The sequence below is a fragment of the Thunnus thynnus genome, chromosome 17 (genome assembly GCF_963924715.1).
Source record: "Thunnus thynnus chromosome 17, fThuThy2.1, whole genome shotgun sequence".
NCBI lineage: Eukaryota > Metazoa > Chordata > Actinopteri > Scombriformes > Scombridae > Thunnus > Thunnus thynnus.
In genome coordinates this window covers 23,686,487-23,714,031 of record NC_089533.1, presented here as the reverse complement: position 1 = coordinate 23,714,031, position 27,545 = coordinate 23,686,487, and the positions used below count along the sequence as shown (strand labels likewise).

Here is a 27,545-nt window from a genome sequence, read left to right as displayed (position 1 = left end):
GAGATGAAAAAAAAAAGTAATGTTCCTGCTCTGCTTTCTGGCCTGTTTATGCTTACTGCTGACTGATGGTCCTAATGACGTAGGGCCGAGTTAGCGAGCAAAAGAGCCAAAGAGAGGAGCGCAATCTCACAGCTGTCTGAAGACTTGCAGGAGAAAGAGAAATGTCCCTCTGGCTGCGGTCGTGCGATCGGGATTTATCACTCTCTCTTTCTTTCTCTCTCACACAAACACACACACTCATACACACCAGCAGTGTGGGCTACTTTGGAGAGGAGTAGTGAAATGAACAGCCTGGCCAGATGCTGTAGTCTACTGTGGGAAGAGCAGGAGCCAAACACAAATCTGAAATAGAGAAGAGGGGATGGCGATTGGACACAGTCTTATTTTCTGGTTCACTGCTTGGTCGAAGGAGGTCACAGTTATACCGGGTCTCAGTCAAACAGTGGTGTGATTGTATTAGAGATTTTGGAGTATCAAGTGGGTGGAGTTTGTTTTGGATATATATAGTTATCACAAAAACAACATATCAAGCGTAGCTGTTAGCCCACACATCCTGTGTGAAACCTTATTGAAAACAAACTAACAGCCACTATGATCTGTTCTTGGCCCGTAGGAGTTTGAGACACAAGACTAAATATTTATTTTTTTGTTTCTTCAGAGGCCTGGAGGTTAAAGCAGTAGTTCAACATTTTGGGAAATAGTTTTATTTGCTTTCCTGATGGGAGTTAGATGAAAAGATTGATACCACTCTTGTTGTTTGTACACTAAATCTGTGGCTGGAGCCAGGAGCTATTTAGCTCAGCTTAGCATAAAAACTAGAAACAGAGGGAAACAGCTAGCCTGGTTCTGGCCAAAGGTAACTAAACCCATCCACAAGCACCTGTGTAATAGGTCCTGGCTACAAAATAGTCAGCCATATAACCCGCTGTAAAACACAAATTGTTATTTTTACATTAAACATATGAGATATACAGTAATGTGTTAATCAGTGAGCTTACAGCAGCTGGTAGACTGTGGATTTTGTTACTTTAAGACAAAGCTGGGCTAGCTTCCTCGTTTCCACTCTTTATGCTAAGTGAAGCTAACTGGCTGCTGGCTCTAGCTGCATATTCACTATACAAACATGTATTAATTCTCTCAGAGTAATTCCCAAGGTATTGAATTATTGCTTTAAGTGAAATACGAGTGCAGAGGATAAATGAAAGGCAGGCTGAGCTACAGGTTGTTCTGACACAAAAATTAAAACTGTGCAGGACTTAAAACAAAACTCTCACTTTGCATCTTACTTTTTCTTTTCCCAGTGCCCACCCCGTTGTTCTTCCAAACAACTATGACTGGTTGTGGTTTGTAAATATAATTATACCAACTGTCCACATTTTGTTGCCTCACTGGCATTTAAAAGTCTCTTGTGACTGAAGGGTGTGGCACCAATGGCCTCTCACAGCTACCCGTCATCTCCCTCCCGGCCTCTTCGGTTGTTTTGGGTGGCGTCCTGTTGCACTAGCGGTGTGTATGTGTTCATATGTGTTGTTTGAGATACAGGGATATTTTTTTCTCAGTCTCTCCCTCTCTCTCTCTCTCTCTCTCTCTCTCTCTCTCTCCCCCTCTGGCCCTGCTCAGCTGCTCTGGCCATCTGTGCAAAGGCAAACAGAGAACAGAGGGATGGAAGAAGAGCGGTTAGTGGTGGAGGGGGGGTGGGGGGGAGGAAAGAAATCGAGGAGGGGAAAATGGCTTGGAGAAAGGGAAGCTCAGCGCCATGAAAGAAAGCCTTTTGACATATGAGATTTAGTTGAGAGCATGAGTAAAGGATGACCGAAGAGGGGAAAAGAAAGATGAAGAAGAGTGTGCAGGCATTGTTTTCAGGAAGCGAGCAGCATAAAGATGATGTCTGTCCTCTTCCAGAAATAGGACAGTGAGTGTGCGCGTACAAGTTTGGGTCAGTGGAAACTAGGATGACGAGTGATGTCTGGATTTTAGAGTTGGACCAGCAAACATCAGCCCATAGTGAGCTCATTTTACGTCTTGTTTTTTTCCCCCCTGTCTCTTTTCTCTCCCACCTCCTCTTTCTGTTCCCATGCTCCGCAGGCCGAGCCTCTTCCTCTGGGCTGGCCTCTGCGTCGCCTCAGAGTTTGTCTCACCACTTAGCCTCCTGCACAGTCAGCTTCTCGCTCTGTTTGTAAACTTTGACAAGCCAGTTTCCTGCTACCCCCCCCCCCCCCCCCCCTCACTTCCCTCTTTGCCTCTCTAACCAAACCACCGATGTCAAACATGTAAAAAATCAATCCTTTCCCCCTGCGCATTCCATTTTAAAATAGCTGAGGAAACAAAATAAGAGACAGTTGTCTAACATTGATGCAGACTATGTATGACAGCTCATATTACAGATGGTTGCCCTTTATCAGCCCTCATATGCTTCACATCCCACTTCTTGTCCTCAGTTGCTCATTCCTCTGTTTGTGGCGCATGAGTCAAACTGTATCTCTATCTTTGGGTTTATTGTACAGGCCTTGACCCACTTAGCACATCCTTCCAAGCCTTTTTCCCCACCCGACCCTACTCTTCACCAAGTGTGAAGCAGGCTTTGTTAGCCTTTCTCCAGATAAAGTTGCATGTCTACGCGATATTGCCAGTGACCTTTACATACGAGTGTGCATACAATTTGCTTGCTTTTTGCACTCCCTTAAGTGTACTATCCTAGAAAACTAGTCTTCCACACTAGTGGTTCTGATGCAATTTTGTTCTTAGGGAAAAAAAAAAAATAAGCCAACCCATAGCAGCTACGCCGGCCAAGTGTGTCACTGAGCTTTTTAGTGTCACAGAGGGGGGATCATTTGCCACTGCAGTGCAGTTGGCATTGAAATTAATGAAGGCTATTTGTAGAATGTGTTGTTTCTGCAGTAGACATGTCCTCTGCAGCCCCTCCCTCTGTGACCCCTGAGACATTGCACACATTCAACTCACCATAAAATGTGTTGATGTAGTTGTGTAGGTTTCCCTCCCAGCACAACTCATAAAGCTGTGATGTATTTTCACATGGGCATGTGTTTAATGTCTTTCTCTATGTGTTACATTGTCCTATTTATGCTTTCAGCCCTCTCTTGCAGCAGTTCAATCTCATATACAGTATTTTGGCACATCCTGTTCCATATATGCCTGACAGTGAATTTTCCTGCTAACTCTTGGACGCTTGTATAAAAATATTTGTGTGTGATGCTGAAGCTGTAAGAAGATACAAGCCATTGCTTTATCTGATTCCCAGGGATAACAACATTCCTGGAGCTCTTTCTCCTGATAGGAGAGACAGCAAACTGCTTTTCATGTCTGGTCTTGCTTTTGACTAACTGTTGGACTGTATGTATGTGATCCTGTCTCTCACCAGACCAGATCCTGCTGTCTCCAGAAAGCCTCTAGACCTGTGGCCGTCCTGTGAGATTTAAGTCAACCAGACAGACCACTAGCATTCAAGGGGAGATGAAGCCGGATGGGGTTGCCACGGCAGCACTGGAGCCAATGGAAACATTGGAATCCAATCCAGTAAACGAGGCAGCACCAGGCGCGGGACAGGAGCCCAACCAGGCAGGCAGCCCAGCGGAGGAGGAGATGGCACAGCAGCCTGCAGCAGAGATGGACCAGGTGGAACCCCAGCCAGAACAGGCCAAGGAGACCCCAGCTGCCAAGACCAGCAACAAGACCTCAGAAGACGCCAAAGCCAAGACTACCAACAAGGCCACGGCCAAGACAAAACCTGGAACCGCCACCTCAACCAAGACCACATCTGGCTCACGGCCCAACACATCCCAGAGTCGCCTCTCAAACGGCGTGTCCAAGCCCCAGACCAACGGAGTGGCTAAGAAGACCACACCTGCTGCGGACAAAAAGAGCAGCACGACCTCAGCGCCCTCCAAAAAACCAACAGGGACAGCTGGAGCCCCAGCCTCCAGGACCGCCGCCAAAGTGGGTGAGAAGAAAGCTTCCACTGCCACCAATGGTGCAAAGTCAACGACCACAGCAACCAAGAAGACAACTACAGCTAATGATGTCAAAACCAGCACTGCAGCTGCTAAAAAGCCCCCAGGTTGGTGAAAATGTCATCACGAAACAAAACGCTGTGTGAAATAGTTATAGAAGTATACAGAAGGTATAATTCAGAACGTAGGCTGATGGGGAAAAACACGTTCACAGTAAGTAAGTCTACTGTGATTTTTTTGTTCACAGCTCTAACTCTAGTGAGAGTAATGGGATGACATGCGGATAGATGCACATAAGACGGATTCAGCACACATATTAGACATGCCAGAGTGACTGCTGCTAAACTAGAAATACATTTGCCCTAGATTCTTATGACTACTGTCTGAAAGAGTGACCTATATCTGTGAAATATGTTACTGTATAGCATATAATACTGTATATTTGTATACATAATTCAACTTTCCTCTCCTCTTCTCCTTTCCTCTCCTCTCTTCTCTTCTCCTTCTCTTTTCCTCTCTTCTCCTCTCCTCTCCTCCTTCTCCTCTCTTCTCCTCTCTTCTTGTCTCCTCTCTCCTCCTCTCATCTCCTACCCTCTCTTCTCTCTTTTCCTCTCTTCTCCTCTCTCCTCTCCTCTCCTCCTCTTTCCTCTCCCCTCCTCTCCTTTCCTCTCTTCTCTTCTCCTCTAGCCTCCAAACCTGCCTCTGCAACTCCCACCAAGCCCAGCTCTACTGCCTCACCCAAGCCCCCTGTTTCCAAGACAACCAGGTAGGTGTGACATTCTGTGTAGAACTGAATCCTCACCCGTGCCGTGGAGTGGAGTACTGAAGTGTATATCTGTCTGCGAGCACACGTGTGTCCAAAAGAGATTTTCTGTGTGTCTGTAGATAGCAGAGGCAGCTGTCTGTAATCGGTCCTCTCCTCAAACATTCTCCTGGCAAAAATGCTCTAAGTGGATTCAGTACAGTAAAGGCCTTTCCAATGATTTGCTAGCAAATCAGCAAATTGGCTCTAGAACAGCGGTAAATCCAAATAAATTACCAAATAGATAGGAATTAGGAAGAATGAGTTGAGCATTATAAAGCTCCTCAGTGCCAAGTGAGAAGCAGTTGGTTCAAAAGGCTTCACTTGGCTACAGGTTCAAAGAGGATCCTGTTTAAGAAAAAACACCCCGGAGGAATGAGGGACAATGATCCCCCACATAGAGGCTTGGAGGGGCCGGGTATAAGTAGGCCAGCAGCCACCCAATGTCAGAACAAGCCTCAGAGGAATGCCTCGCAGGGTTTCTCCCGAGCAAGCATTATACAACATGATTAATAAAACAAGTTTTGGGAAGGAGTGGGATTTAGAGAGGGTCGGTTAGAAGTATTAACCAAGAACAAGAGAATGCTCTTAATGTTTTTGTTTCGTTAGAATGAGCGCTTGTTTTCATCTTTGTAAGCCAGCGTAAAGTTGTGTGCAATCTGGTCAACATGTGTTCCTCGCCTGAATCACACTGCCTGCATGGTGTTGGGTCCTGAGGTGACTTGGCGTTAGACCAGGAGTCAGGAGCGAGAGGAGGCTGAAGGAGGCCTTTGTCTGATAGAGCCTGTGGGAGTCTGACTGTTCTTTGAACAGGAGCTTATCTCTCTGACTCTAATTCTTGTTTGTTTGTTTGCTGAGGCAGTGCCGTCTTTTTGCCTTACTGTTATGCTACCATGGGGTTTGGTATGATGTGCTATGTAATCCTGTTGGTATGTCTGTGTATAGACACATTGTTCAGTCAGAAACACTTAAAAAGGAAGGTTTCCACAGTTTCTTTACAGCAGATTTCATATTTAATTGATAAACTTTGAGTCAGGGACCTTCTTCTGACCATGGGAAACACTCAGTGGTTATAGTGGTGTATTTACAGAAAGGGCACTGCTGTTAAGGAAGCAACCACTCCTTTCATATTAGAGCTAGGCTAGTATTACTTTATAGCAGATGTATCGGGATCAGAACATAGATCTGCCAATAAGTAACAAGAAATAGCAGTACAGAGATGCCAAAGACATGTTCGGGGTAATTTAGAAACAGGTTCATTTTTAAACTGTAAGATGTCCTGCTCACTACAGTACATTCCTCAATCACAATTCTTTAATAACAAAATTCAAGGGACCCTTATCACAAAATGTTTTTATGTAAAAAAAATAATAATAATCTGTCGATATATATTTATCAGGTTTTTTAAACTTTCAAATATCAAAATCGGAAGGAGAGGAACGAGACATTACTTATATGACTGAGGTATGGAATATACACACATAATACAAAGGCCAAGAGATGCTATCACAAGTATGATTTTAGTCACTGCCAATACACCAACAAGCCATTTTTTCCACCTTACAGCAAGGTGTTTCCCTTACATACCCTCCCCCATCCACCTACCACAGATAGCATTTGCACTGTGGAGATTACACTCAGATTACAGTTTTATACAATAGTACATGTGCAAACATCTCATTAAAAAGTCTTAAGAGCGATGTGATGCCTGCATATGTCATTGTCCCATTGTTATGTGTTCAATGAACACCTGTATGGAGCTGCACTGCATCTAGCTGGCTTTAGTCCACATTTTCAACATGATAAAAAAAAGCAATGAGCTAAGAAACATGGCCGAATTGATCAAAAGACAGACCTGAAACCTAGCTTTAATCTGTTTAAGATCAGATTATCATTTATTTAGTGTGTTGTTAGCGTATGAGTCAGTAAAACATGTTACATACACTGGATGTGTAGCCCAGAGAAGGAGTCACCTGCAGTAAACCAATATATGAATCCCCATGAGAGAGGTATAACCATTACTGACAATAGGATCCTCTGACAGCACCATGCACCCCTGTGGGCTTATTTTACTAAGTGTGTGTGCGTACACGTCAGCATTTGTATACGTGATGTGCTTTGACAGGGCCATAAATTTCTTCTTTAATTAAATTTTGCCCCTTTTTTCCTACTTCACTCAATCCTTAATTTAAGCCTGCTATCAGCAGAGTGGTGGAGAGCCCGATAGAAACATTAATTGCTCCATCAGACACACCCTGCTTCCCTCTGTCACTGTCACGCACACATGCACACACCCGCGGTGGGTCTCTCAATTTACATGTTAGACTGAGACTCAATTGATTTAAATCCATCTGCAGCAGGTTCCACTTATCAGACAAATACAAGTGCAGAGCAAATGCAGGTTCACTAAGTGACATCAATCTAATTTAAGGCCACTCACTCAAGTATTTTGTTCCCTCCGGTTGAGCCAAAGGTTTTAACTAAATTAAATTAGGTTTTTTTTTAGTTGTAGCTGCCAGAGGCTCTTTATTGTCCTTCTTAGTGTGGCAGTTTTTTAGTGACATGCACAGCAAACCTGGTTTAAAAACACACTTCTCACTGGTCTGAAAAAACTGTAGTTGTACACTTATAGTTGTGAGAAAGATGTTATTTTCTGTGTAGATGAATCTGATTGTTATAGCATTTTACCATCAGAAGTTAGCTCCCTTCACAGTGCACCTGTCAACAAAAACAGCAACGATGAGGGTCAGTGAGGGTGTGGAGGCAATATAGTTCTAATACATTGTTTATGCACCACAGGTCATGACTATGAAGTGAAGTGTGTATATTGTAAAAATGTTGGTGTGCATGTGTGTAGAATGTGTGCGTGTATTTGTGTGCGTGTGTCTGTGTGCACCTGCTGTTTGAAGCTGATTGCCAACAGCATGCCGCTTGTGACAAGAAACATTTGATCCTGATTAGCGTGCAAATGGAGAAAGTACAAATCATTATGGGCTGTTTGAACATGGTGTCTATGCATGCTGGGATGTATGCTTATAGTTTATGCGTCAGCCTGTGTGCATGAATATGTACCAATATTTGGCTCACTTGGGCAGCTGCGAAGGTGATTGGTGTCCAGTTATGCATTGATAATTGGGGACCGGTATGCTGCATGCAGACTGCCCAACAGGACAGTACAACACACTGCGAAGGTGCTTTAGAGTGCGTACATACACTATGTGCTGTTCGTGGACGCCTGCGTGATAGGAACAGCATGTAATTAGGATGCAGAGCATGTGTTCATTTGCCGGTATATTACTCAAGTGGAGGTAAAGGGGGGGGAAGGGAGGCATACATGCTGGCTCGCTGAACACGTGGTACACGCGCACGTGCCGCTGAGCTGCTTTCTCCTGCCCTGCTGTCTGCGGATGCGGCAGGGTGAAGTAAAACAAAAATGGTGGCAGTGGAGTATAGAAGCTACACGGCTGAATAAGTCATGTGTCCCCGCTGAGCTCCCATCACTGCTGCCAGTTGATACATACAGAGTGTGAGGGCTGTGCATGCAGAGAGTGTGAGTTGTGTGCATGAGTGTGTGTGTGTGTGTGTGTGTGTGTGTGTGTGTGAGAGAGAGAGAAGCAGAGGTGGAGAAAAGAAGCGAGGACCAGAGGGTATCTCTGCGTGAAACAGAGAGAAATGTTGCCCCGTTGTAGATCAGAGGACAGAGCAAGGGTATTCAGCTTGTCCTTATTTACAAAATCAGAGGAGGAAGTGGGATGAGTTCAGTGTTGGACGATCAGATTGTTTTCCATTTTTGCTGTCGTTCCCCTGCCATCCACTCAGCCACCCATGTTCTCACATTAGTCATTCTGTTTTTCTCATTGATGGTCCCATAGGGATGATAAATTTTTATTGCCGCGGATTGAATTCAACCCTCCTCATGATCTAACCAATTGCTGCTGATGTAATGGTCCAACACTGGTGTGTGTGTGTGTACGTGTGTGTGTGTGTGTGTGTGTGTGTGTGTGTGTGTGTGTGGTGAACAGTAGTCAGGGTCTTTGCCCCAGACGCTGTTCTACGCCACACCATGAAGCAGACGACATGTTGCGCAGGCTGTAAATCTTCCGTCCTGCTATGGGTGTGGCCGATGACTCTGTGATGCAGTCTTCCGCTGCCGTGATTTTATACGGGTGCAGCCGCAGAACCAATTACCAAATGGATCTAGTGGAAATAAGTGGGAGGGAGGGAAGGAAAGAGGGACAGAAGGAGGCGTATTTTTGTCTGAGTGTGAGACAAAGGTTTAAGTGTGTGAGGGTGTGTTCGTGGGTGTTTTTACTCATGCTGCAGACAAGTGGCAGATAGATCGTGATAGATGCCGGACAAAGGGCTTTGTTGAAAGTGTTGTTTTCTCTCTACCACAGTAGCGTACTATTTTAAAACATTTAAAATTAGAATCTGATACTGAGTTGTGATTAATATAGATTAAATAAAATCATCTAATACAGGATGGGTCTGCTGCTGACATTCTCATCTTTTCCCTTTGTCAGAGTTCTGTAAATACTCATATTTTATGCTGTTTTGACTGCAGCCTTCCTGAAGTGTCTGAGGCCTCTTTAACCAGGTTGAAGATCCTGCCTCCGTATTTCTGGTGCTTACAGTAATTAACAGAGCACCATCTTTAATTTGCTGCTTGTCTTGAGAGGAGGGAGGTCCTTCCACCACAGTTTGTCGCCTTTGCTGCAGGGAAGATGTCTGCCTGCCTGCCTGCCTGCATGCTTGCTTAGCTCCTGCTTACTCATTTGCCCCTTTGATGGTGCATCTCATTATTTAAATCATAGCCTAACTCTTCTTGTATCGAAACAAAGCAGCACCGGCAGGCAACCATGTTTCTACACACACACCGATCCTTTCTCAGCTCTAATGATTGAGGAAACGTGTAGCTGCAATCATGCTAAAGTGTTATCACTGATCCTCAGACGAACTTTAAGTTTTTTGCCGTGTGCCTCGGTGCGCCTGTAGCAACTGTCAGTCATCTGATTTTTCAGCTCCACTGCATTTCTGGGCTTTCTGTGTAGCATTCGCTTTAACCCCCGATTTGTAGTGTTGTTTCTCTCAGCAAGGCCTCTGGTGAAATGTGGACAATAAACGCTGCTTTTTTTCCCCCTTTCATACAAGCTGCCCATTGAGTTAAATGTAGCAAAGTAGCATAATTTAAAGACTACAATACGCCTCACAGTCTTCTCTGTCATTCAACTGACAGTGATCTTATTTACAGAATGAATGAAAGCTTAAAATAATTCAAGACGCGACGCATCACTGTATCCAGGCATTGTCACCATGGCCAAATAACTTCTAATCTCCATACACACTAGTCCTCATTATAAGTTGTAGGACTGTAAATACTGTAATCGTTTTTCAACTGTGCAGACTGCCTTCTTTGATAAGCAGAAGAAGACACTGATATAAGATAATGTGTAATCGGATGAATATTCTTCTCCCCCTCCTCTCTCTCTCTCTCTCTCTCTCTCTCTCGCCTGATCTCCAACTCCCTCATGCTTCTTTCTTTTCTTAGTGGCCTGGTTCATTTCCAGTGCTCTATAAAGCAGTCCTGCCCTTTTGGATTATCCATATTCCTTTTATCAGACAGATTATTGTGAATGCTCTCTCTGAATATCCCCTCTGCGTATACTTCATCTCTAATGCCAGTCTCTATCTTTTAATTCTCTCCATTCTCCTTTCCCTGTAATTCTTTTATTATCTGTCATCCTCTAATTCAGGCGCCGCATACTTGAATATGTTTTTCCAAAAATGTATTCTTAATTCACCTTTTAACATCTTGTTCACCATGGAACAATTTTAGGCTTAAAATCTTAACATCTTAGTCACAGTTTCCCATTTTCAGCTTAGGACACAGTGCTTGGAACACAGAGGTAGAGGATGTTACTGAGAAGACATTTTAGATGAAATCTACAGTATTTGCTCAAGATTGAACTGTCTGATTCTAGTCATTGATTTACTGTGAAAAATGTTTTTTTTTCCTTAGCCAGAACTGCAGTTCAGCCAAGGATTTAGTGCAACTTTGGCCTACATTTCATCACTGTGGAAGCTAATAATCATTTTCATCGCTGTATCTCTATCTGTGTATTTATGAGAGGCTTTGTTTTCCTACAAGAACACTCACTAGCACATTTACTTTATCCTTGACAGCATTTCTCAACCTTTCAACTCTTGATTTTTCCGTGAACACAGTCTGCTCCAAATATGTTAAGTCATTTAATCGCAGATTAGTCCATTAGTGGTTTTGAATAGCCAGAAGGGTTTTATATTGTACTGATATGGTCCAACAATATCAGTATCAGTAGCACACCTTTCACTACCCCAAATTCAATTATATAGAGGTGGATCAACTGTAAAAGCTTCTTTGAACATCTGATGTGACCACACCCCTGTTTTGTTGCCACCCATCACTCCTAGGCTTTAATCTTATTTCATGTGACTAAACCTTATTCCATTACATTTGCCAGGTTGTGAGTGGCACGAACTACTTCGTTGCCCGTACACAATGAGTGTGCTTTTAACACAGCCCATGGTTCCAGCTGGGGGAAGTAGAGAAGTTATTTTTGTTCTCCTTTCAGTATTAAAGATTAACAGGGTCCCAGCCATCTTCACTCTCCCTCCCGTTGCCTGGTCTCTTTCTGCCAGTACTAACTCAATTCTTTATTTAGAAACAGGCAGTTAGTGTAGCGTGGGCCCAGAAGATTGCACACCATAGCCTTGTCAGGACTACTAGATGTAGGTTACTTCGTTCAGACCTGGCATAGAAGCGAGCCTCAGCGACAGGCACGCTGATGCATACTGCCCCAAGTGTCATTCCCTCATGGGGATAGGCTATAGACAAGAGATCAGGGACACGGTGGACCAGAGTTGGGAAGCCTCTCTTGGGTGCATTGTGACTCACCTCCCAAGCTGCTCCACTTTGTAGTCCCTCAGGGGAGTTTGTCATGGGGTTGTAGAGGGGTGAGCTGGCCCTGGGCCTGTTGTTACCATTGTTTCAGATGCAGTTGAACCTTATACACTAAAGAGATCAAAGTTGGGTTTGGGAGGAGAGGAGGTAGAGGTCTTGAATTATTATTTAGTAAATGCAAAGTGGAACATAGTCCTCTAAAATGACAGGCGCCAGTCTGCCCATTTGTTTTTGAGTAGTCTTTATTGGTGGGTTCCTTGCATGAACCTATTGACACATACTCATTGGATTTGGGCTGGTGCCACATCTGTGAAAGGCTATTCAGGTCAACACTAATTGTGGACCCATTAAGAATGGTCTGCCCTCTCCTTATGCCTTATGAGGGGGAAGGCCTACATGTCATTGTATTGTTTTAGTCTTGCAAGCAGTCTTGCTTGTGTTTGCGTTGTTTCTTAGGTTTTCCTCTGGCAATAGAAGTGACTAATGAGTGAGACATCAAAGACTTTCTCCTTTCTGAGGCACATGGTCAGGGAGAGGCCTGATGTTTGCCTCCAGCTGATGCTTGAGTCATCTTCAATTAATCTTTGTTTCCTGTAAATAGGAAAATGCCTATTTTATTGATCTAAGATAGAGCCATATCTCACTGGAACAGTTTGCTATGCTTTAAAGAATCAACAAAAAAGTTTTTAAGCAATGACTGAAGAGGTTATTCTTGTAGACAAGTCTGCAAAATGTTTAATGTCTTTGCAGCATGGATGTTTAAATAAACTGAGATTATTATTGTCCCTGCCTACCCATTTAAATTACTGTTTTAATGTTTTTTATCTGTGTGGTTTTGATCTGCTGTTCTTGTTGCAATGCAATGGTGATGTTGTAACTATATTGTTTCCTGTGTGTGGTGTAAGTGCAAAAATAGTTGATTATATTTATTTTCTTTGAATGTGGACCCATAGGGCTCCAAATGAACAATAAACAAGAAATATGTCTCAGGGGGTGTTGTATGATTGCAATCTTAAGACTAGAGGAGACCAGCAGATATTCATGATCTAGAGAGAACATATGCATATTTATCTGGCAGGTTCTGTACCAACGGACACGTGGTCTCTATTGTTGCCCCAGATCTCTGTGCTGTATTACCTCTCAGTATTTCTCAACCTTCTTCTTTGTCATGTTTTTTTCCAGGCCTGCAACTGGCACAGCAGCAACATCCCGTCCTGCCACAGGCTCAACCCGGCCACCCACCAGCACAGCAACCAAGAGCTCCACAGCTACAGCCAAACCTGCCACCCCTAAAACCTCCACCACTGCCAGGCCTGCTGCCTCCAAACCAACCTCCACTACCCCCTCTGGTGGCAAAGCTCCAGCATCACAAACATCCAGAAACACCACTCCTGTCAAAAAAGGTAAAAATAAAAAAAATTAAAAAAGGAAGAAGAGATGCACAAGTAAGCATATTTTAGGTTTTTTCTTTTTCTTAATTAAACTTGTTTGACCTGCCAGTCCTACCTGTCAAATCACTAGCGGAAGCTCAAATATTGACTTTTTAGATTTTGTGTGCATTGTAATATACTGTAATTTATTTTCATTATAACATTGTTTAACCTTTCTTTTTGTTGTGTTTTTTCTTTCTAGATGTTACCAAATCGGCCACCACAGCTGCCAAAAAGCCTGAGTCTCCTCTTACCCGCCCATCCTCTACAATGAAGTCCACAAAGCCAGAGACCCCCAAATCAGCTTCAAAATCAGATGTCACAGCCAAAAAGCCTACTGCTACTAAGGCTGCAGACACAAAGACACCCAACCGCTCCAAAGAGAGTAAACCCACACCTTCCAAGGATGTTTCCAAGACTCCTGTCTCCAAAACGGCTGCAACCAAGAACTCCAGCCCCAAGAAAACTGTGGGCAGCAGCACCCCTACTCCTGTTAAACGTGGCCCCAAAGCTGCAACACTTGCTGAACCTCAAAAGGAAATTGCTGCTGCTGTAGCTGCCGCTGCAGCTATTGCTACTGCAGCAGCCACCATTGCCAGGCCAGATGAGCCAGAACCTCCTGTAGAAGCAGCTGTGGAACCATCTGCTGCAGCAGAACCAATGTCCAGCCAGACCGAACCAACTCTTCTAACAGTGCAAGAAAAAACTCCAGAACACCCCACACCAGAACCAGTACCTGCACCTGTGTCAGAGTCACTGCAAGAACCAACACCCGCACCCATACGTGAACCAACACCAGAACCCGTGCGAGAACCAACACCCGAACCCATTCGAGTACCAACACCAGAGCCCGTACGAGAACCAACACCCGAACCCATTAGAGAACCAACACCAGAACCCATCAGAGAACCAACACCAGAACCTGTACGAGAACCAACACCCGAACCCATTAGAGAACCAACACCAGAACCCATGCGAGAACCAACACCAGAACTTGTACGCGAAATATCTCCTGTGCCCCCCGCAGAACCACTGTTTCAGCCATCAGAAGAGCCAGAACTGGGAGCTGGGGCAGTCCATGAACCCCTTTCCAATGTTCAGCTGGACCTTTACAAATTTGATGAGTCTGCCAACGACTCAGGGCCTTCCTTGGGAACTACTGTCATGTCTCCTCCCTGTTCCCCACCTGGCCCCGTCTCTCCTGTCAGAGAGCCACAGAATGCCTCTTCTCTGCTGGACATGCATTTCCAGTCTGATCCCTGGGACAGGAACCAGCCCCTAGCTTCGTCTGACATTGCTCCCCAGAGCCCAGTCAGTATGCTGAGCTTCCAGACAGAAGAGGGAAAGGAGAATAAAGAACAGGTTGAGGCACAGGAGACAAGGGAGGAGGAAGAGGAGGAGGAGGAAGATGAGAAAGAGAACTTGTTTATGCCTAGCCCCAAAGCTCCATCCGCAGAGGCCTTCAATATGATTGCACAGCCTCACTTGTTGGGTACCTCACCCATGGATGATTTCACCTCCAGGGACATGTTCTCCCCTCATGAAAAGGAGGAGGCTGTGGAAAAGGCTGATGAAGAGATCAATGAGGATGTTGATGAGGATGAGGAAGATGAAGACGAGGAACAGAGGAGACTCGGCCATCAGCCTTCATCCATTGTCACTGACATGAGCACGTCTCAGCCCTCTGAGGAGTTCCAAGTCCGGTCCTCCACCTTCGGTGGCTCAGCAGGCTGGCACGGTGACGACTTGCTGTCTGGAATGGACTCTGAGGATGTGAGCAGCTGCACCAGCAGTCAGCAGCAGGGGGTTTCTGACCTCAGCAGCACCCAACACACTGCAATACTGGAAGGCACCCAAAGCTCAGACGCTCTGGTTGACTCAAGCTTCCGTGGCTCTGAGGGAGATGGTAATATCATGGGTTCTCCCAACGTAGAAACCCTGGCCAATGAGGAAGAGGAAGACGATGATGAAGACGAGCGAGTGGATGATATGGACTTGAGTTCGGAGAGAGTAGAGGAGCATCACAAGGTGTTCCAGCAGCAGGAACATGATGAAGAAGAGGAGGATGAAGATGTAGAGATGCACAGTGAAGGAGTGACAGAGAGCTGTGGAAATGTAGATGAAGATGACTTCAATGAGGAGGAGCGTTTAGACAACCTCAATCGCTCTGGTCCTCCGCCTTGCGTCCCCCCTGCCTCTTCCTGGGGCCAGACCAACCCCTTCTCTGATACCTGGGCTCAGCCAGCCTCACTGGTCACCATGTCCTCCCCCAGCCCCGTCTCTGACCATGGCGCAGCTGAATCTGAAACTCCAACCCAGTCTCCTGCCCAGCCATGTTGGGACAGCAGCGCCCCTTCCCTGGCTCCTCAGTCAGATCAAGAGCCCCAGCAGCATCCGTCAGCCCACGAGCAGATGAAGGGCTCGGCCCCTGACGAAGCTCACGCACTACTTGCTCCTTCAGCTGTAGGCATGTCCCAGTCCAGCACTCTGAGTGGCACAGCTCTGGTTGCCCACAGCAGTAGCGAGACAAGCACACCAGAGGAGCTCCGTGACTACGACAGCAGCTCTGGGGTGGAATCCCATTCTGACAAACAGCAGACACCAGTACCGGCTTCAGTCCAGCCTGACATGGAGCAGGACCTGGGTATTCACTTGGAGAAAGGCGATGGAGAAGAGGAAGAGGCTGAGACTCTCCCAGCTGATGAGGTCCTAGGAACAGGACCTCCAACTGCTCCAGCATCCGCCCCATCTTCCCCCTCCACCTCCGGAGACGAGGCCAGTGACACAGAGGGTGAGATGCAGATAAACGACCCTGATGCACCGATGATGATGGATGAGAGTGCTGGATTTGAAAGCCCTACTCCCACCTGCAACTTGCCTGCTCTTGATGAGGATGAGGAGGCGGGAGACACACCAGCTGGAGAGGGTGAAGAGGACGGAGGTGGGGCCACCCCTCAGTCAGCCAACTCTGTGGCATCATATGGCTTTGACTGCACCACATCCAACTCCAATGCGCACTCCATGGCCGAGAGCTGCGGAAAGAGTCCAGGAATCTTCTCCCTGGAGAACGAGGAACAGCTGCCAGAGGAGGCCAAGGACCCCTCCCTCATCAAGGAGTTGACCCTGCCATCAGCTGCTGCCGCTGCCCGGGCAGAGGACCTGCTGGGTAGACCCGTGGACCTGATGCCTTTGGGCCTGCCGGGAGACAAGCAGCCTAGTCTAGATGACCACCACTACATGCTGGGGGGAAGGTTTGCAGCAGACCAACTGGAGGAGGTTGATCCTTTGGAGCCCAGTCACCACCTTGGGGCCCAGGAATCTGGAGAGTCCGGCGACAGCCAGCCACCCTACTACTCTACCATATGTGATAAGACTGATAGTTTTCTGGCAGGTAATGTATAAGTCCCTCCTATTACCCCTGGAATGCACCTTTTCCCCGCAACCTTCCCCCTTTACCTGTTGTTCGTTTTCTCTCCAGTTGGGTTAGATGGCTTAGAAGAAAAAAAGGAGAGCAAGATTGTAGGAAAAGATTTTAAAAAATGAACAAAGGAGATGGAAAAAAATGACTGTAGCAATTTTTAAATGAAGCCTCCCTCTTTCATACTGTTATGGTCATGGTTTTGAGTGTACGGCTTAAACTCCTTTATGTACAATAGCTACTACCATTTTCTAGTAGAATGTTCTTTTTAAGTAACACTGCATATTCTGTAGCCCCTGATGGGGTATTGACTGATTGGTCCAATGTGACTGAGCTTTTAAACCGAAAAAGAACAAAAAAAAAAAAAACCACAGATGGAATGAAATGGACTCATTGTGTATTTATCCTACTGTTTTTACCGATCAAATGTCAATGATTTTTTTTTGTTTTGTATTTGCTTATTTGTTGTTTTATTTTTTGTTTGTTTTTCTGTTGAAACCTGGTCCTCCCTACCTTGTGTACACACGCTCCATGTTCAACAGCACCATAGCGATAGTCACATGCTCCTTCTTAAAAGTTTGTGTTCTTGTTTCAAGACTTTTAGCTATCAAAATAAAGGCTAGATATTAACACGGCTGTTTTGCCCTTACAGATTTGTTGAGGTAGGTATGGGAGTATTAGATTGCAGTTGGTGAAGTTTTTAATGTGTGCTTCAAGAGGTTCTACGCTCTTTGCATAGGTTGTTAAGGTATGTAACGTGCAGTCACGTACAGTATGTGTTTCAGGCATTTGGTTTTAAGTGGCTAAGCTTTCAAGCCTCAGTTAGCTGATCATTTGTGTTCCAGAAGAGACTAACAACTAGCCTTTTATTTGTGATGAGACCCTGCATTGTCCTACATCGCTACCACAGTTGAGCTTTACACTCGCTCAAACGTTTCATAGTGGGCGTTTGGTTTACTATTTCAGCAGTATATTGCATGTTTAACTAACAAGACTGTGTACTACCTGATGAATTTGAAACAATTCTACACTAGACATGTTCATAAATGAATGGTTCACACTAGGTTATCTGTCAAAATTCCATTAAAACATCATTGCAAGGCATTTTGTTCCTGTTTCTTATTTTCCCTCTGGATCCAGCATGCTTGAACTTACTGTCCTTGTGTTCGAGTCGCTGTGTATTTCTGTGTTTACACAACTTATTTCCCATGGTGCCACCTGTTCCTCACCATGTGAATGACTGGTAAACAGGAAGTGATGCAACATTGTACAATGGTGTTGTATCTAAAATGGAATTTTGCTCAAATCAAAGCGGTAATCCAAATGGTGTCCCAGTGCCCTGTTCTCCAGCATGCTTATACCTTCATGACATTTTCAGATTCAACACTACGACACGGCATCACATTCAGAACGCATCCTTGGCAGGTGGCGCTCACTTAAAGGTACCCCGTGGAGTTTTCCTATAAACAACTTAACATTCAGTGTTTTTCACCAGAATGCACCGTGTGTATCCTTGAGGTCTAACAAACATGTTCAAACATATTTCCTACCTCAAAACATCTGCAAAGATATTTTTTTTTGACATTTAAAGGACTGTATTGTTTACATTCATGATTTCTATCTTGCAGTCTTTATCTTTGCCTTTGCTGTCAATTATACATTTCAATCCGAGGAATAACATAAAATCAGTGACAAGAATGTATATCCATCATCTGTGTGCTTGCACAAAAAGAAAACAGGCACCCACTGGTGAAAACATTGCTCCATAGTGCTACTAGTGGTCAAAAACTCTACAGGGCACCTTTAACAGTAATTAGGCAGGAGTTGCACCACACACCTTTCTGTCTTCTTGAAGGTTTCTTACGAGTGCTTTTAACACTCAAACAGGTGAAATCTGCTCATATCTGTGTCCATCCTCCTGAATGTTCAACCCACATATTCAGCACAATCACAAACAAGACACACAGATGTACTGGAACATTCCCTCTTTATACAAGCCAAATGAATGCATCTGAATACTGAAGCTCAAGAAGACCGAACACTTTGTCCCTGTTCATGCCTTTTTCCTCTGACCTGCCCGCTCCTTCTCATCAAAACCCTGACATGGAAACACTCAAGACCCTTGTATCAAAATCACGCACACCCCTTTTGCCTATCTACCTGAAACCTCTCTTAAATTGCAGCTTTGGTTGTTCCTAAATATCAATCATGAGACTATGTGAACCCTGTTTCATGTTTGTGTTTTGGGGACACCATTGCTTTCGGTTACAGATACATCAGCGGCCTTTAGCATAATATGGTTTAATAATTATGCATGACACAAGACGAGTTAATCAAACAGCTGTAAAGAACTGTGACATTTTTCACATACCATACATTACCTTCAATATTTGTGGCTTTTTTGTCGGTTTTATCCTTCACTTGTTCCTTCGTCATTTCAAATACTTGTTGTCTGTATGGTACTGCGTGTATATAACTGCTCTAATGCATAACTAGCATGAAGATGAGAATGCAGTCAAAACAATTAATATCTCTTGGCTTTCATGAAATTTGCTATCACTCTGATGCAGTCATGTTTGGCGCAATATCATGTCTAAGGCATAAATGTCTTGCAGATATTAATGACTTTCACATCTGACTTGGGGCTAAAAATCTTTTGTCTTTTTATTTATGCACAGTCTTGGATGCTACGACTGTATGTGCTGTAAATTGCACATGGACACCAAAACTATTTGGCAATCATCCCTCTGCCCATTTTCAAGCATTATGCATCCCAGTGATACAAGGTCATGCTCTTATTAACACCCAGAAAGCTGTGTAGAGGAACAAGAGACCTCCTTTTCAAGTGTTTTCAGGTTTTTAAAAACAAAGCAATACATTAAAATGTGCAAAAACATCAAATGAAAGAAATCACAGTAAAATAAATGCAATTCAATTTAATATCTCTACATTTAGTATCAAGATTCAACAGTGTTATAGATTATTCCAAGAGGATGAAGCATCAGATTTGGTAGCTATTTACACACTATTAAAGCAATCAAAGGAAAATATAATATTACAGGACAGAAATTCCTATTTATGCAACTTTAGAGAGGAAACCATAACAGCACCTTATGATGTGTTCCTGTTTCCTGGTATTTCTCTTATTTGGTTTGTAGATACAATGTATACTATTCCTGTGTCATGGATGTCACTTTCTTTTAGAACCCCTTTTCTTTTTGCGTTACACCTTCGCCCTCTTGTCACATCTCTCCTGAACCCTCTTCTTCCTGGCCCCTGTTGTTGTGCCACCCGTTCTGTTTGATGCATGCATCTCTAATGGATGCACCAAGTGATCTTGACTGTGTCACAGGAGACGAGAAGAGAGATGAAATGGATGAAGATCAGAAGCTGCAAACACACTTACAGGAAGACAACCAGAACCAGAACCACACCACCACTGTTCCTATAGCCAATGGCCACTATCTGGCATTGGTCCCAGGCAACAGGAGGCCAATTGATCCTACACTTGCAGCACATTTTGCCAAGATCGCACCCCCTCCACCTTTGATAGAGACCAACACTGACAGTCGCACAGGTGGAGAACAGTTGAGAAGGCTGGAGCAACACCAGGAAAAGCTGAGAGAGATGCAGCACCGTCAAGAACAGGAGAGACAGAAGAGGCAGTGGCTGGAGGAGGAGCGGCTAAGGCTGGAGCAGCAGAAGCAGCTGGAGAAGCAGCGGAGGGAGCTCCTCCAGCTGCAGTTGCAGCAGCAGCAGCAAGAGCACCGGCAGCGCAGGCAGGTTCTGCAGTGGCAGCTCGAGCTGGAGCAGCAGTACCGGATGCAGCAGAAACAGATCCAACAGCAGCAGCAGTTGAGGAGGAGCCCAACTGGAGTCATGCTCTCGCCATCCTCAGGGCTCTGCACCATCTATGAAGCCATGGAAACCAGTGATGAGGAGGAAGAGGCCAGAGGAGAGCAGAACAGGAACACACAGGTTCTAGGGAGGAGGGTGCCATCTTCCCCGAGTGTGACACAGGATTTCCAGAGGCAGCTGCGTCCAGTGCCTCCTCAGGACCTGGAGTGGAACAAGAAGGTGGACATGGTGCAGCAGCTCATCAACCAGACCCTGATGTTGTCTGGAGATGGAGGCTGCCCTCCTCTCCTCCTCCTCCCTGTGGGGACAGGGGGCACCTTAAGCCCCTTGGAGAGTAGCATGTGGCCCAACATGCTGCCCCAGTTCAGCCCTCCTGCTGCTACAGTCACCTCCGTCAGCAGCTACTCCCCAGACAGCCGGGGCAGCTCCCCTCCTGGAGACTGGACTGTGGTGGAGGTGGAGACCCAGCACTGAAGACAACTAATCAACAGGTCTACCGATCAGGTCGATCAACCAGTGAACAAATACTTACAGATACTTAGAGAAATGCGCTTATTCCCTTTCTGGCGGACAGTTAAATGAGAAGATTGATTCCAGTTCCATATGGTAAATGCTAGGTTGGATCAGCCAGAGGGACAAACTCTTGTGAGCATGGTTAGGGTTAAGGTTAGGGTTATGTGCACAATGAAGAAACACAAAGTGTACAAATCTTGCAAGAGTTTTAGAAATCATCCGTCAGGCTGATCCAATCTAGCACCAACCATTTCATATTTGTCAGCTGGTTAGCTTAGTTTAGCATAAAGACCCAGCGTTGCTGGATGTATGATAATTATGGTATTTGTACAATAACTTTGCCCTCTGTACGATGTACAATCAATAATGCCAAAAGTCCCATAATGTCTGACAATTTGATCATTTTGTGACACTTAGTATTAGCACAGGGTAACCTGTACGAGCTACATCCCACAAGTTGCGTCGATTGCTGCCTTCCGGTGTCGTGCCAGAACCAGTTCTTATAATACATCCATGCAGCAGACCTTGTTTTCTGAAATTACATATATACGCCTATTTGTTGTCATGGCTATGACTTACATTCGATAATTTTCCTCAAAATACGATCATTTTAAGCCTCTGGTACAATACTTTAACATTTCCCATCTGGCTACGCTGTAAAGACTGGAAACAGGGAAACAGCTAGCTAGCTTTGACCAAAGTTAACAAATTCCACCAACCACCACTGCAAAAGCTCTCTAGTTAATACATGATCCTTTTGTTGAATCCATACAAAGAAAATGTGTAAATTGACCATTTGCTGCTTTATAGAGGTTTATGTGGTGGACTCTTTCATGGTAGCCAGGCAACCAGTGGATACCCCAGAAGGTTACCACTTCCACACAATGAGATGTAACCTGTTCGTTTGTGAGCTTTAGAGGTGCTGGTAGGCAGATTTTTAACCTTTGGACAGAGCCAGGCTAGTTGTTTCCCCCTGTTCCCAGTCTTTATGCTAAGCTAAGCTAACTGGCTGCTGGCAGTAGCTTCATATTAAAGAGACAAACACAAGAATGAGATTGTCTCATCGTCTCATCTAACTCTCCGTCAGAAAGCGAATAAGAGTATCTTCCAAAATGTTGAACTACTCCTTTAATCATAAATATGCAATGCACCGTAAGACTGAAATTTAGTGACAGATTCATATTTATATTTAAAAAGCCAAACTATTTTAAAACATATCACACAATGCAGTCATATCTGAAGCCACACAGGGATTTCATGGAGTTGAGAGCACGTCAGATTATTTATTATCATATGACCACACAAACTTTACTTTCAACTGATTTCAGATCTTCCTTATTTATTTTTAGAAGACTTTGTAGATGCACCGTGTCATTAATTACTGTTACCCAGACATGCATATCACATACTGTAGCCTCACATTAAAGCATGTTTCCTTACCAGAAGCACTTAATACTGTAGCACTCCTCGGCTGTCTTACTCTGAAATGCACTGTAACTGCTTTAGAAACACTGTTGTCATGTGTTGCGTGGGGGGCAGCGCTCCACTGTATAGTCTCTTTTGTATGTGTCACAACCAGATACTGAGACCAAATTTTGGTCACCTCTCAAATGAGGGATTGAGCTATGACAAATTGCACTTGATTTTTTCTTCTAATTATTGTGTTGGGCAAAGTATTTATAGAGGTAAGTGGTAATACTGTTAATAGTTTTACATGTTTGTGAACCCAAAATCCTCATAGTGAAGTGTTAAACAAAAAAACCCTGAAACAACCCCATTGTGTGTGTCGAATAGGATTATTTGGGTGAAAAAGCTTTCACGACATTCACTGTTCTCTGGTCAGTAAATGTTACTGTGACTTCACTGGACAGCCGGGATTTCATGGACTTAATAGAGCTGTCAGTCATGGAGGAAGAGGGGGGCGTGAGAGAGAAGAAGGCCCTCCTTGTTCTGCGTGCGAGGGGAGGGGAGGAGGGTGGGAAGGCTGGGAGGGTGCTGGACTGATGGGGGTGAGGGTGCTGGTGGTGGTCGACGGGGGTTGGGGGGCAGGGGTGTAGTTGTTGTCTTCCCTCTGGCATTCCAAAGTTGTAACCTCATTTCCTGGGTCGCCCAGTATTCAGGGAGTCTCCGAGGTTACCAATGATGTCATGGTGGGAGAGAAAGGAGGATGTCTGAGATGAGACAATGCACCACTCTGGAGGGGATGTGGGGATGGGAGCGTACAGGGGGGGCAGGGGGTACTCAACTACCAACACTCAGTCCATACTTTATATTTAATATGTATTCACTTTAAAATAAGCCTGTTATGAGTTTCTACACATTGTCCATATATTTTGCTCTGTTCTTATAGCTTTGTGATCTGTGCAATATATTAGAAACATGTTTGATACTTATGACAAATCAGGTGATCATAACTTATCAACATATCTCATAAACTGTGATTTTAAAGGTCTTGCGTGTAGAGAAAAAGCACCTGTGTGTTTCTCTTTGTGTCTGTACAAGGTAGGTGAGGTCAGTCTGAGACCACAGAAAATAAAAACACAACACCGCCACCTGTTGGCTGCATGAGTGAGACACTAACCTACATTTTAAAATAAATCCTTAGATCTGTGTTTTGTATTCAGATCTAATATACTTCACTTTTATGTACGATTGCTACTATGCTACTATCAGTAAAATGCACAATTTTATATGATTCTGAAGAGTTACATGAATTTATGACATTTGAAAGCAGCATGTACAGAATATAGTTTTCTAAATCACTTAACAATTTATACCGCAGCTACACTGTGCATGTTCTATCAAATTATGTTTGTGTGTGTGTAAACATGGCCGCTGCTGCTGTATGCTGCTATATATTGGTACTTATCATATTTAAGAGTTTTTATTAAGAATTATAGTCTTATATAAGAGTAAGCACAACTAACTATAATAATGCATGCAGACCTATATGTGCTCCTGTATTGTTTTGATAATATAGTCTACAGTGCCTCAAGTTCCTTTTTATTGATATTTTTTTTGTGTAACTTAAATTTCATATAATACAATTCACATACAATATAAGTGTTTACATTCTTAATATGTTAATATTTGTTTTGTGAATGTTTGTCATCATCTTCTTTTGTGTTGCAGAAACGTTCTGTGGTGTTGTGTCATTGGCCGAATCATTTTCAGTACGAAATGTGAAAAATCACTGCTCTGAATATTAAATAAAATTGCTTGAAAGCTGGTGTTCATACGTGTGCAGTGGTGCTTATGTCAGACCTTTAATGATCACTTTACATGTGAAAATATGAAGGAAATGAGAGGCAGCACCCCGGAGACATTGTACAGTCTAGTTATTGGTGTGTAAACAATATTTATGAAGCATTTAACAGTGATTATTACATTGGAAATAGTAGTAATAGTTATTCTACTGTCAGAACTATTGACATACATACAGACAATAGTACTGTAATGATAAAGATAATGTAGTGCGCGAACACCAGGTGGCAACAACAACCATCTACCAGGGGAATCCAACAATATCATATTTGTGCTCTGTCTGTATTAGCCAGTGGTGGAAAGTAACTAAATACATTTACTTAAATGTGGATGTAAAGTACAATCTTGATATGCTATTTTCATTTTATGCTATTTCACTTCAACTCCATTACTTTTCAGAGGGAAATATTGGACAACATTTATCTGACAGCTATGCTTACTGGATACTTTTCAGATTATTATCTGTGTAATATTCACACAAAGCATATGATAACTACTAAATACAATGCAGTGTTTAAGATTAAACCAGTGAGGCCCAATACTTTGGTTTGTGAACCTTTATTTAAAAAAGCAGTGTTTAGTTGGAGGCCTTTGTCATGTTTCAGATGTCTGTGACTTGTTAGCAGTTTCATCAAAGAGACATTTCCCCTCTAAACTTCTCAAATGGTTTCTATTTCACAAAAAAAGGTAAAATTATATAACATTTCCCAAAAAAGCAAAGATTAAAGAACACGCTCTCTTAACTTCCCGTTAATCAACTCATGACCCTCAGATTTATACTGTGACCACCTGGAGGGGCCAGACCTCCAGTTTGGGAACAACTGGACTAACTCTATATAAAATAATTCAAACAAGCTCCACCTCAACCAGCTACAACAGTAAAATGCTGCTTGTGCATTGACACAACAGTAACAATGTAATAAATCAAAAATGAGGCATTATGGTTAACTTGTAGCTTATGAGGACACTAAAAGAACTTAGATGTTTGTTGTGGACACACAGTCCATGAAAGCCTTCTCAGAAATGTTTGATTTGACAGCATCTCCTGTTCAGAGGAGGTGTAATATTTAGCTTATGGGGTCAGAGGTCAATGAATCCAGGATCCCAGGAGTCTCAGCTGAATTCAGTTTAATACTTTTTTGTCCAATAAAGTAACTAACTATTAACTAAGGGACATTTAGTTAATAGTTGGTTATAGTTTAGTTAATAATACAACATTAGAAAACCACAAAAACATTGAATTTGATAAATTTGATTGAAGTTTTAAAGGGTCCAAATGTGCAGGAGAGGTACAGTCACAGAGATCACGTGCAAATTCAGAGCTAAGTCTTATTTTTGCAGTCTACCCATTTCATTGAGAGTGTATTCAATGAATGAATGAATGAGAGTGAGTTAATACATTTGCTCTCCCTGCATATGTTTTGGGGCGTTGCTCCCTTATGTCTGCGAGAGATTTCAGTGATACAGTGATGATACTGTTGCTGCACCCATCTGCATGGTGAATTCCTGTAGTGAAAATAAGTCTTTCATTCATCCATCTGCTGTAGTAATGTGCAGTGCAGGCTGCTTGGGTTTCTTCTCTGTGGTGATTTTCTTACAGCAGATGGACGCCATTTGACACTGCAGAAGAGAACAAATGCAAGAGTCTGATATATACAGTAAATGTTATGACAGCAGTAGTGAGAGGGAGGATTTCACCCTGCTGAAGTGCCCCTGAACACAACACCTCCGGGAGATGGAATAGTGATAAAAGGTAAAAGGGGAATCCAAGAAGGTTAATCTGGCCATGCTCATCTTCATATTGACAGAAATTCTATTCCTTAGAAGGACTTTGATCTTACATCCTGAGATTCAAGAGCCTAAATTCTTTAATACATACACAAAAAAGCTGTACAGTTATATACAAGTGGGCCCTATATCAGTAACAGTGGAGCTAACATATCTGCTAGCTTTGTTAGCTTTCTCAAGGCCAATAATACACTGTAATGCCCAAACGTGATCAACAGGTCTCAGGTGGAAGCAGGAGGGCGCTGAGCTGCAGCAGAGATCCACGTCAAGCTGCCTGCAGACAGACAACAGCACAGGAAGCAGCAGCCTGGTTTCAACATAAAAGCACGTAAACCACTCAAGAAAAGGATTTTTCAGTTGTTAATAAGCAGATCATGGCCAGATTCCTTTAACAATGTTCAAAGAAGTTCTTTTTGAAAAATGTTGGCTTTTAATTGCTCTTTAAAGACTGTAAAGCTACAATATAATCTGCACAAAGAAAGTTACATTTAATTTCAGAGTAAGTCTACACCTCAGATACAACACATAGATTAAAGTTGACTTTAATAAGATATGTTTTAAGTTTGCATGTAGTAAAGTTGACCTAATGATTCCACTCATCATTATCAAAAAGTGTTTCCCATTTGTAATTCCTGTTGTTATTACATTAATTTTTCCACTGGGTCTGCTGCTGTGTGTGGCACGAGGGCCACACTGTCTGATTGTCATAATCCTGTCCCCATGGTACACTGACACATTAGTTAGCCCTGTCAAAATAATTGACAGAGCTCACTATAGTGATAATTACTTACTACAATGATAATTAAAAATAATTTATACATTTTTAAAAGTAAAACTCTTTATATGTACATTGTATATTAAAATGGGCTTCAATTTACCACATGTTTTTGTGATCATGTTAGCTAGAAGTAATTTGTTGTAAAGTTAATGCCTTCAGCACATCATGATATCAATGACTTAGCAAGCTTGAATGTTTTCATGACTCATCCATCATCTCAGAGATTCTGTGTGATGTAGCTACAAAGGTTTGCTCAATGAATTATTTCTTTGTTTTCGTGTTTTCTGGAGCTTTTTCTGAGCAAATGACGTTTTTGGAGCCAAAACTGGTGTTTGTGCCTCATTACTACAGTAAGTAACTTGTCGAACTGCTCATTATGGGCCTTTATGTGCCAGTTTCTACTGGCACAATAATCATAAAATGCATTGTTTTTTTATTTTGTATTCCATTTTATTGATAGATACAGACACAGACAGACAGACTGATTGGTTGATTGATTGATTGATTGATTGATTGATTGATTGATTGAGTACCAAAGGGCAACTTCCGAATTACAGCCACTTAAATCACAAAATAAATTAAAAACAATGATGTAGGTACAGAATACAGTTAAAGGCCAAATTATATACAATAAAAACAGACTAACTCAATATAAAACAAACATGCATTGACGTGCTAGTTTTATTTTGAAGGCTGTGGCTGGCTGAACCGGAAGTCGTGTTTTGTATTCTTGACATGTCTTCACATTTGTTCTTCCTCCTCCCCACCAGCATCACTCACCGGCTC

General features: G+C 43.4%; 1 protein-coding gene across 1 annotated transcript in view; it reads left to right on the top strand.

Annotated features, from left to right (window-relative positions):
* prr36b (proline rich 36b) overlaps positions 1–21,100 on the top strand; it is a 32,481-nt gene extending 11,381 nt beyond the window's left edge. The window contains exons 2-6 of the mRNA XM_067571479.1: positions 3,380–4,075; positions 4,656–4,734; positions 12,893–13,113; positions 13,343–16,531; positions 19,911–21,100. Coding sequence (XP_067427580.1) covers positions 3,472–4,075; positions 4,656–4,734; positions 12,893–13,113; positions 13,343–16,531; positions 19,911–20,890 — 5,073 coding nt within the window. The 5' untranslated portion in view covers positions 3,380–3,471 and the 3' untranslated portion in view covers positions 20,891–21,100. The remainder of the gene's footprint in view (positions 1–3,379; positions 4,076–4,655; positions 4,735–12,892; positions 13,114–13,342; positions 16,532–19,910) is intronic.
* Positions 21,101–27,545: the final 6,445 nt, after the last annotated feature.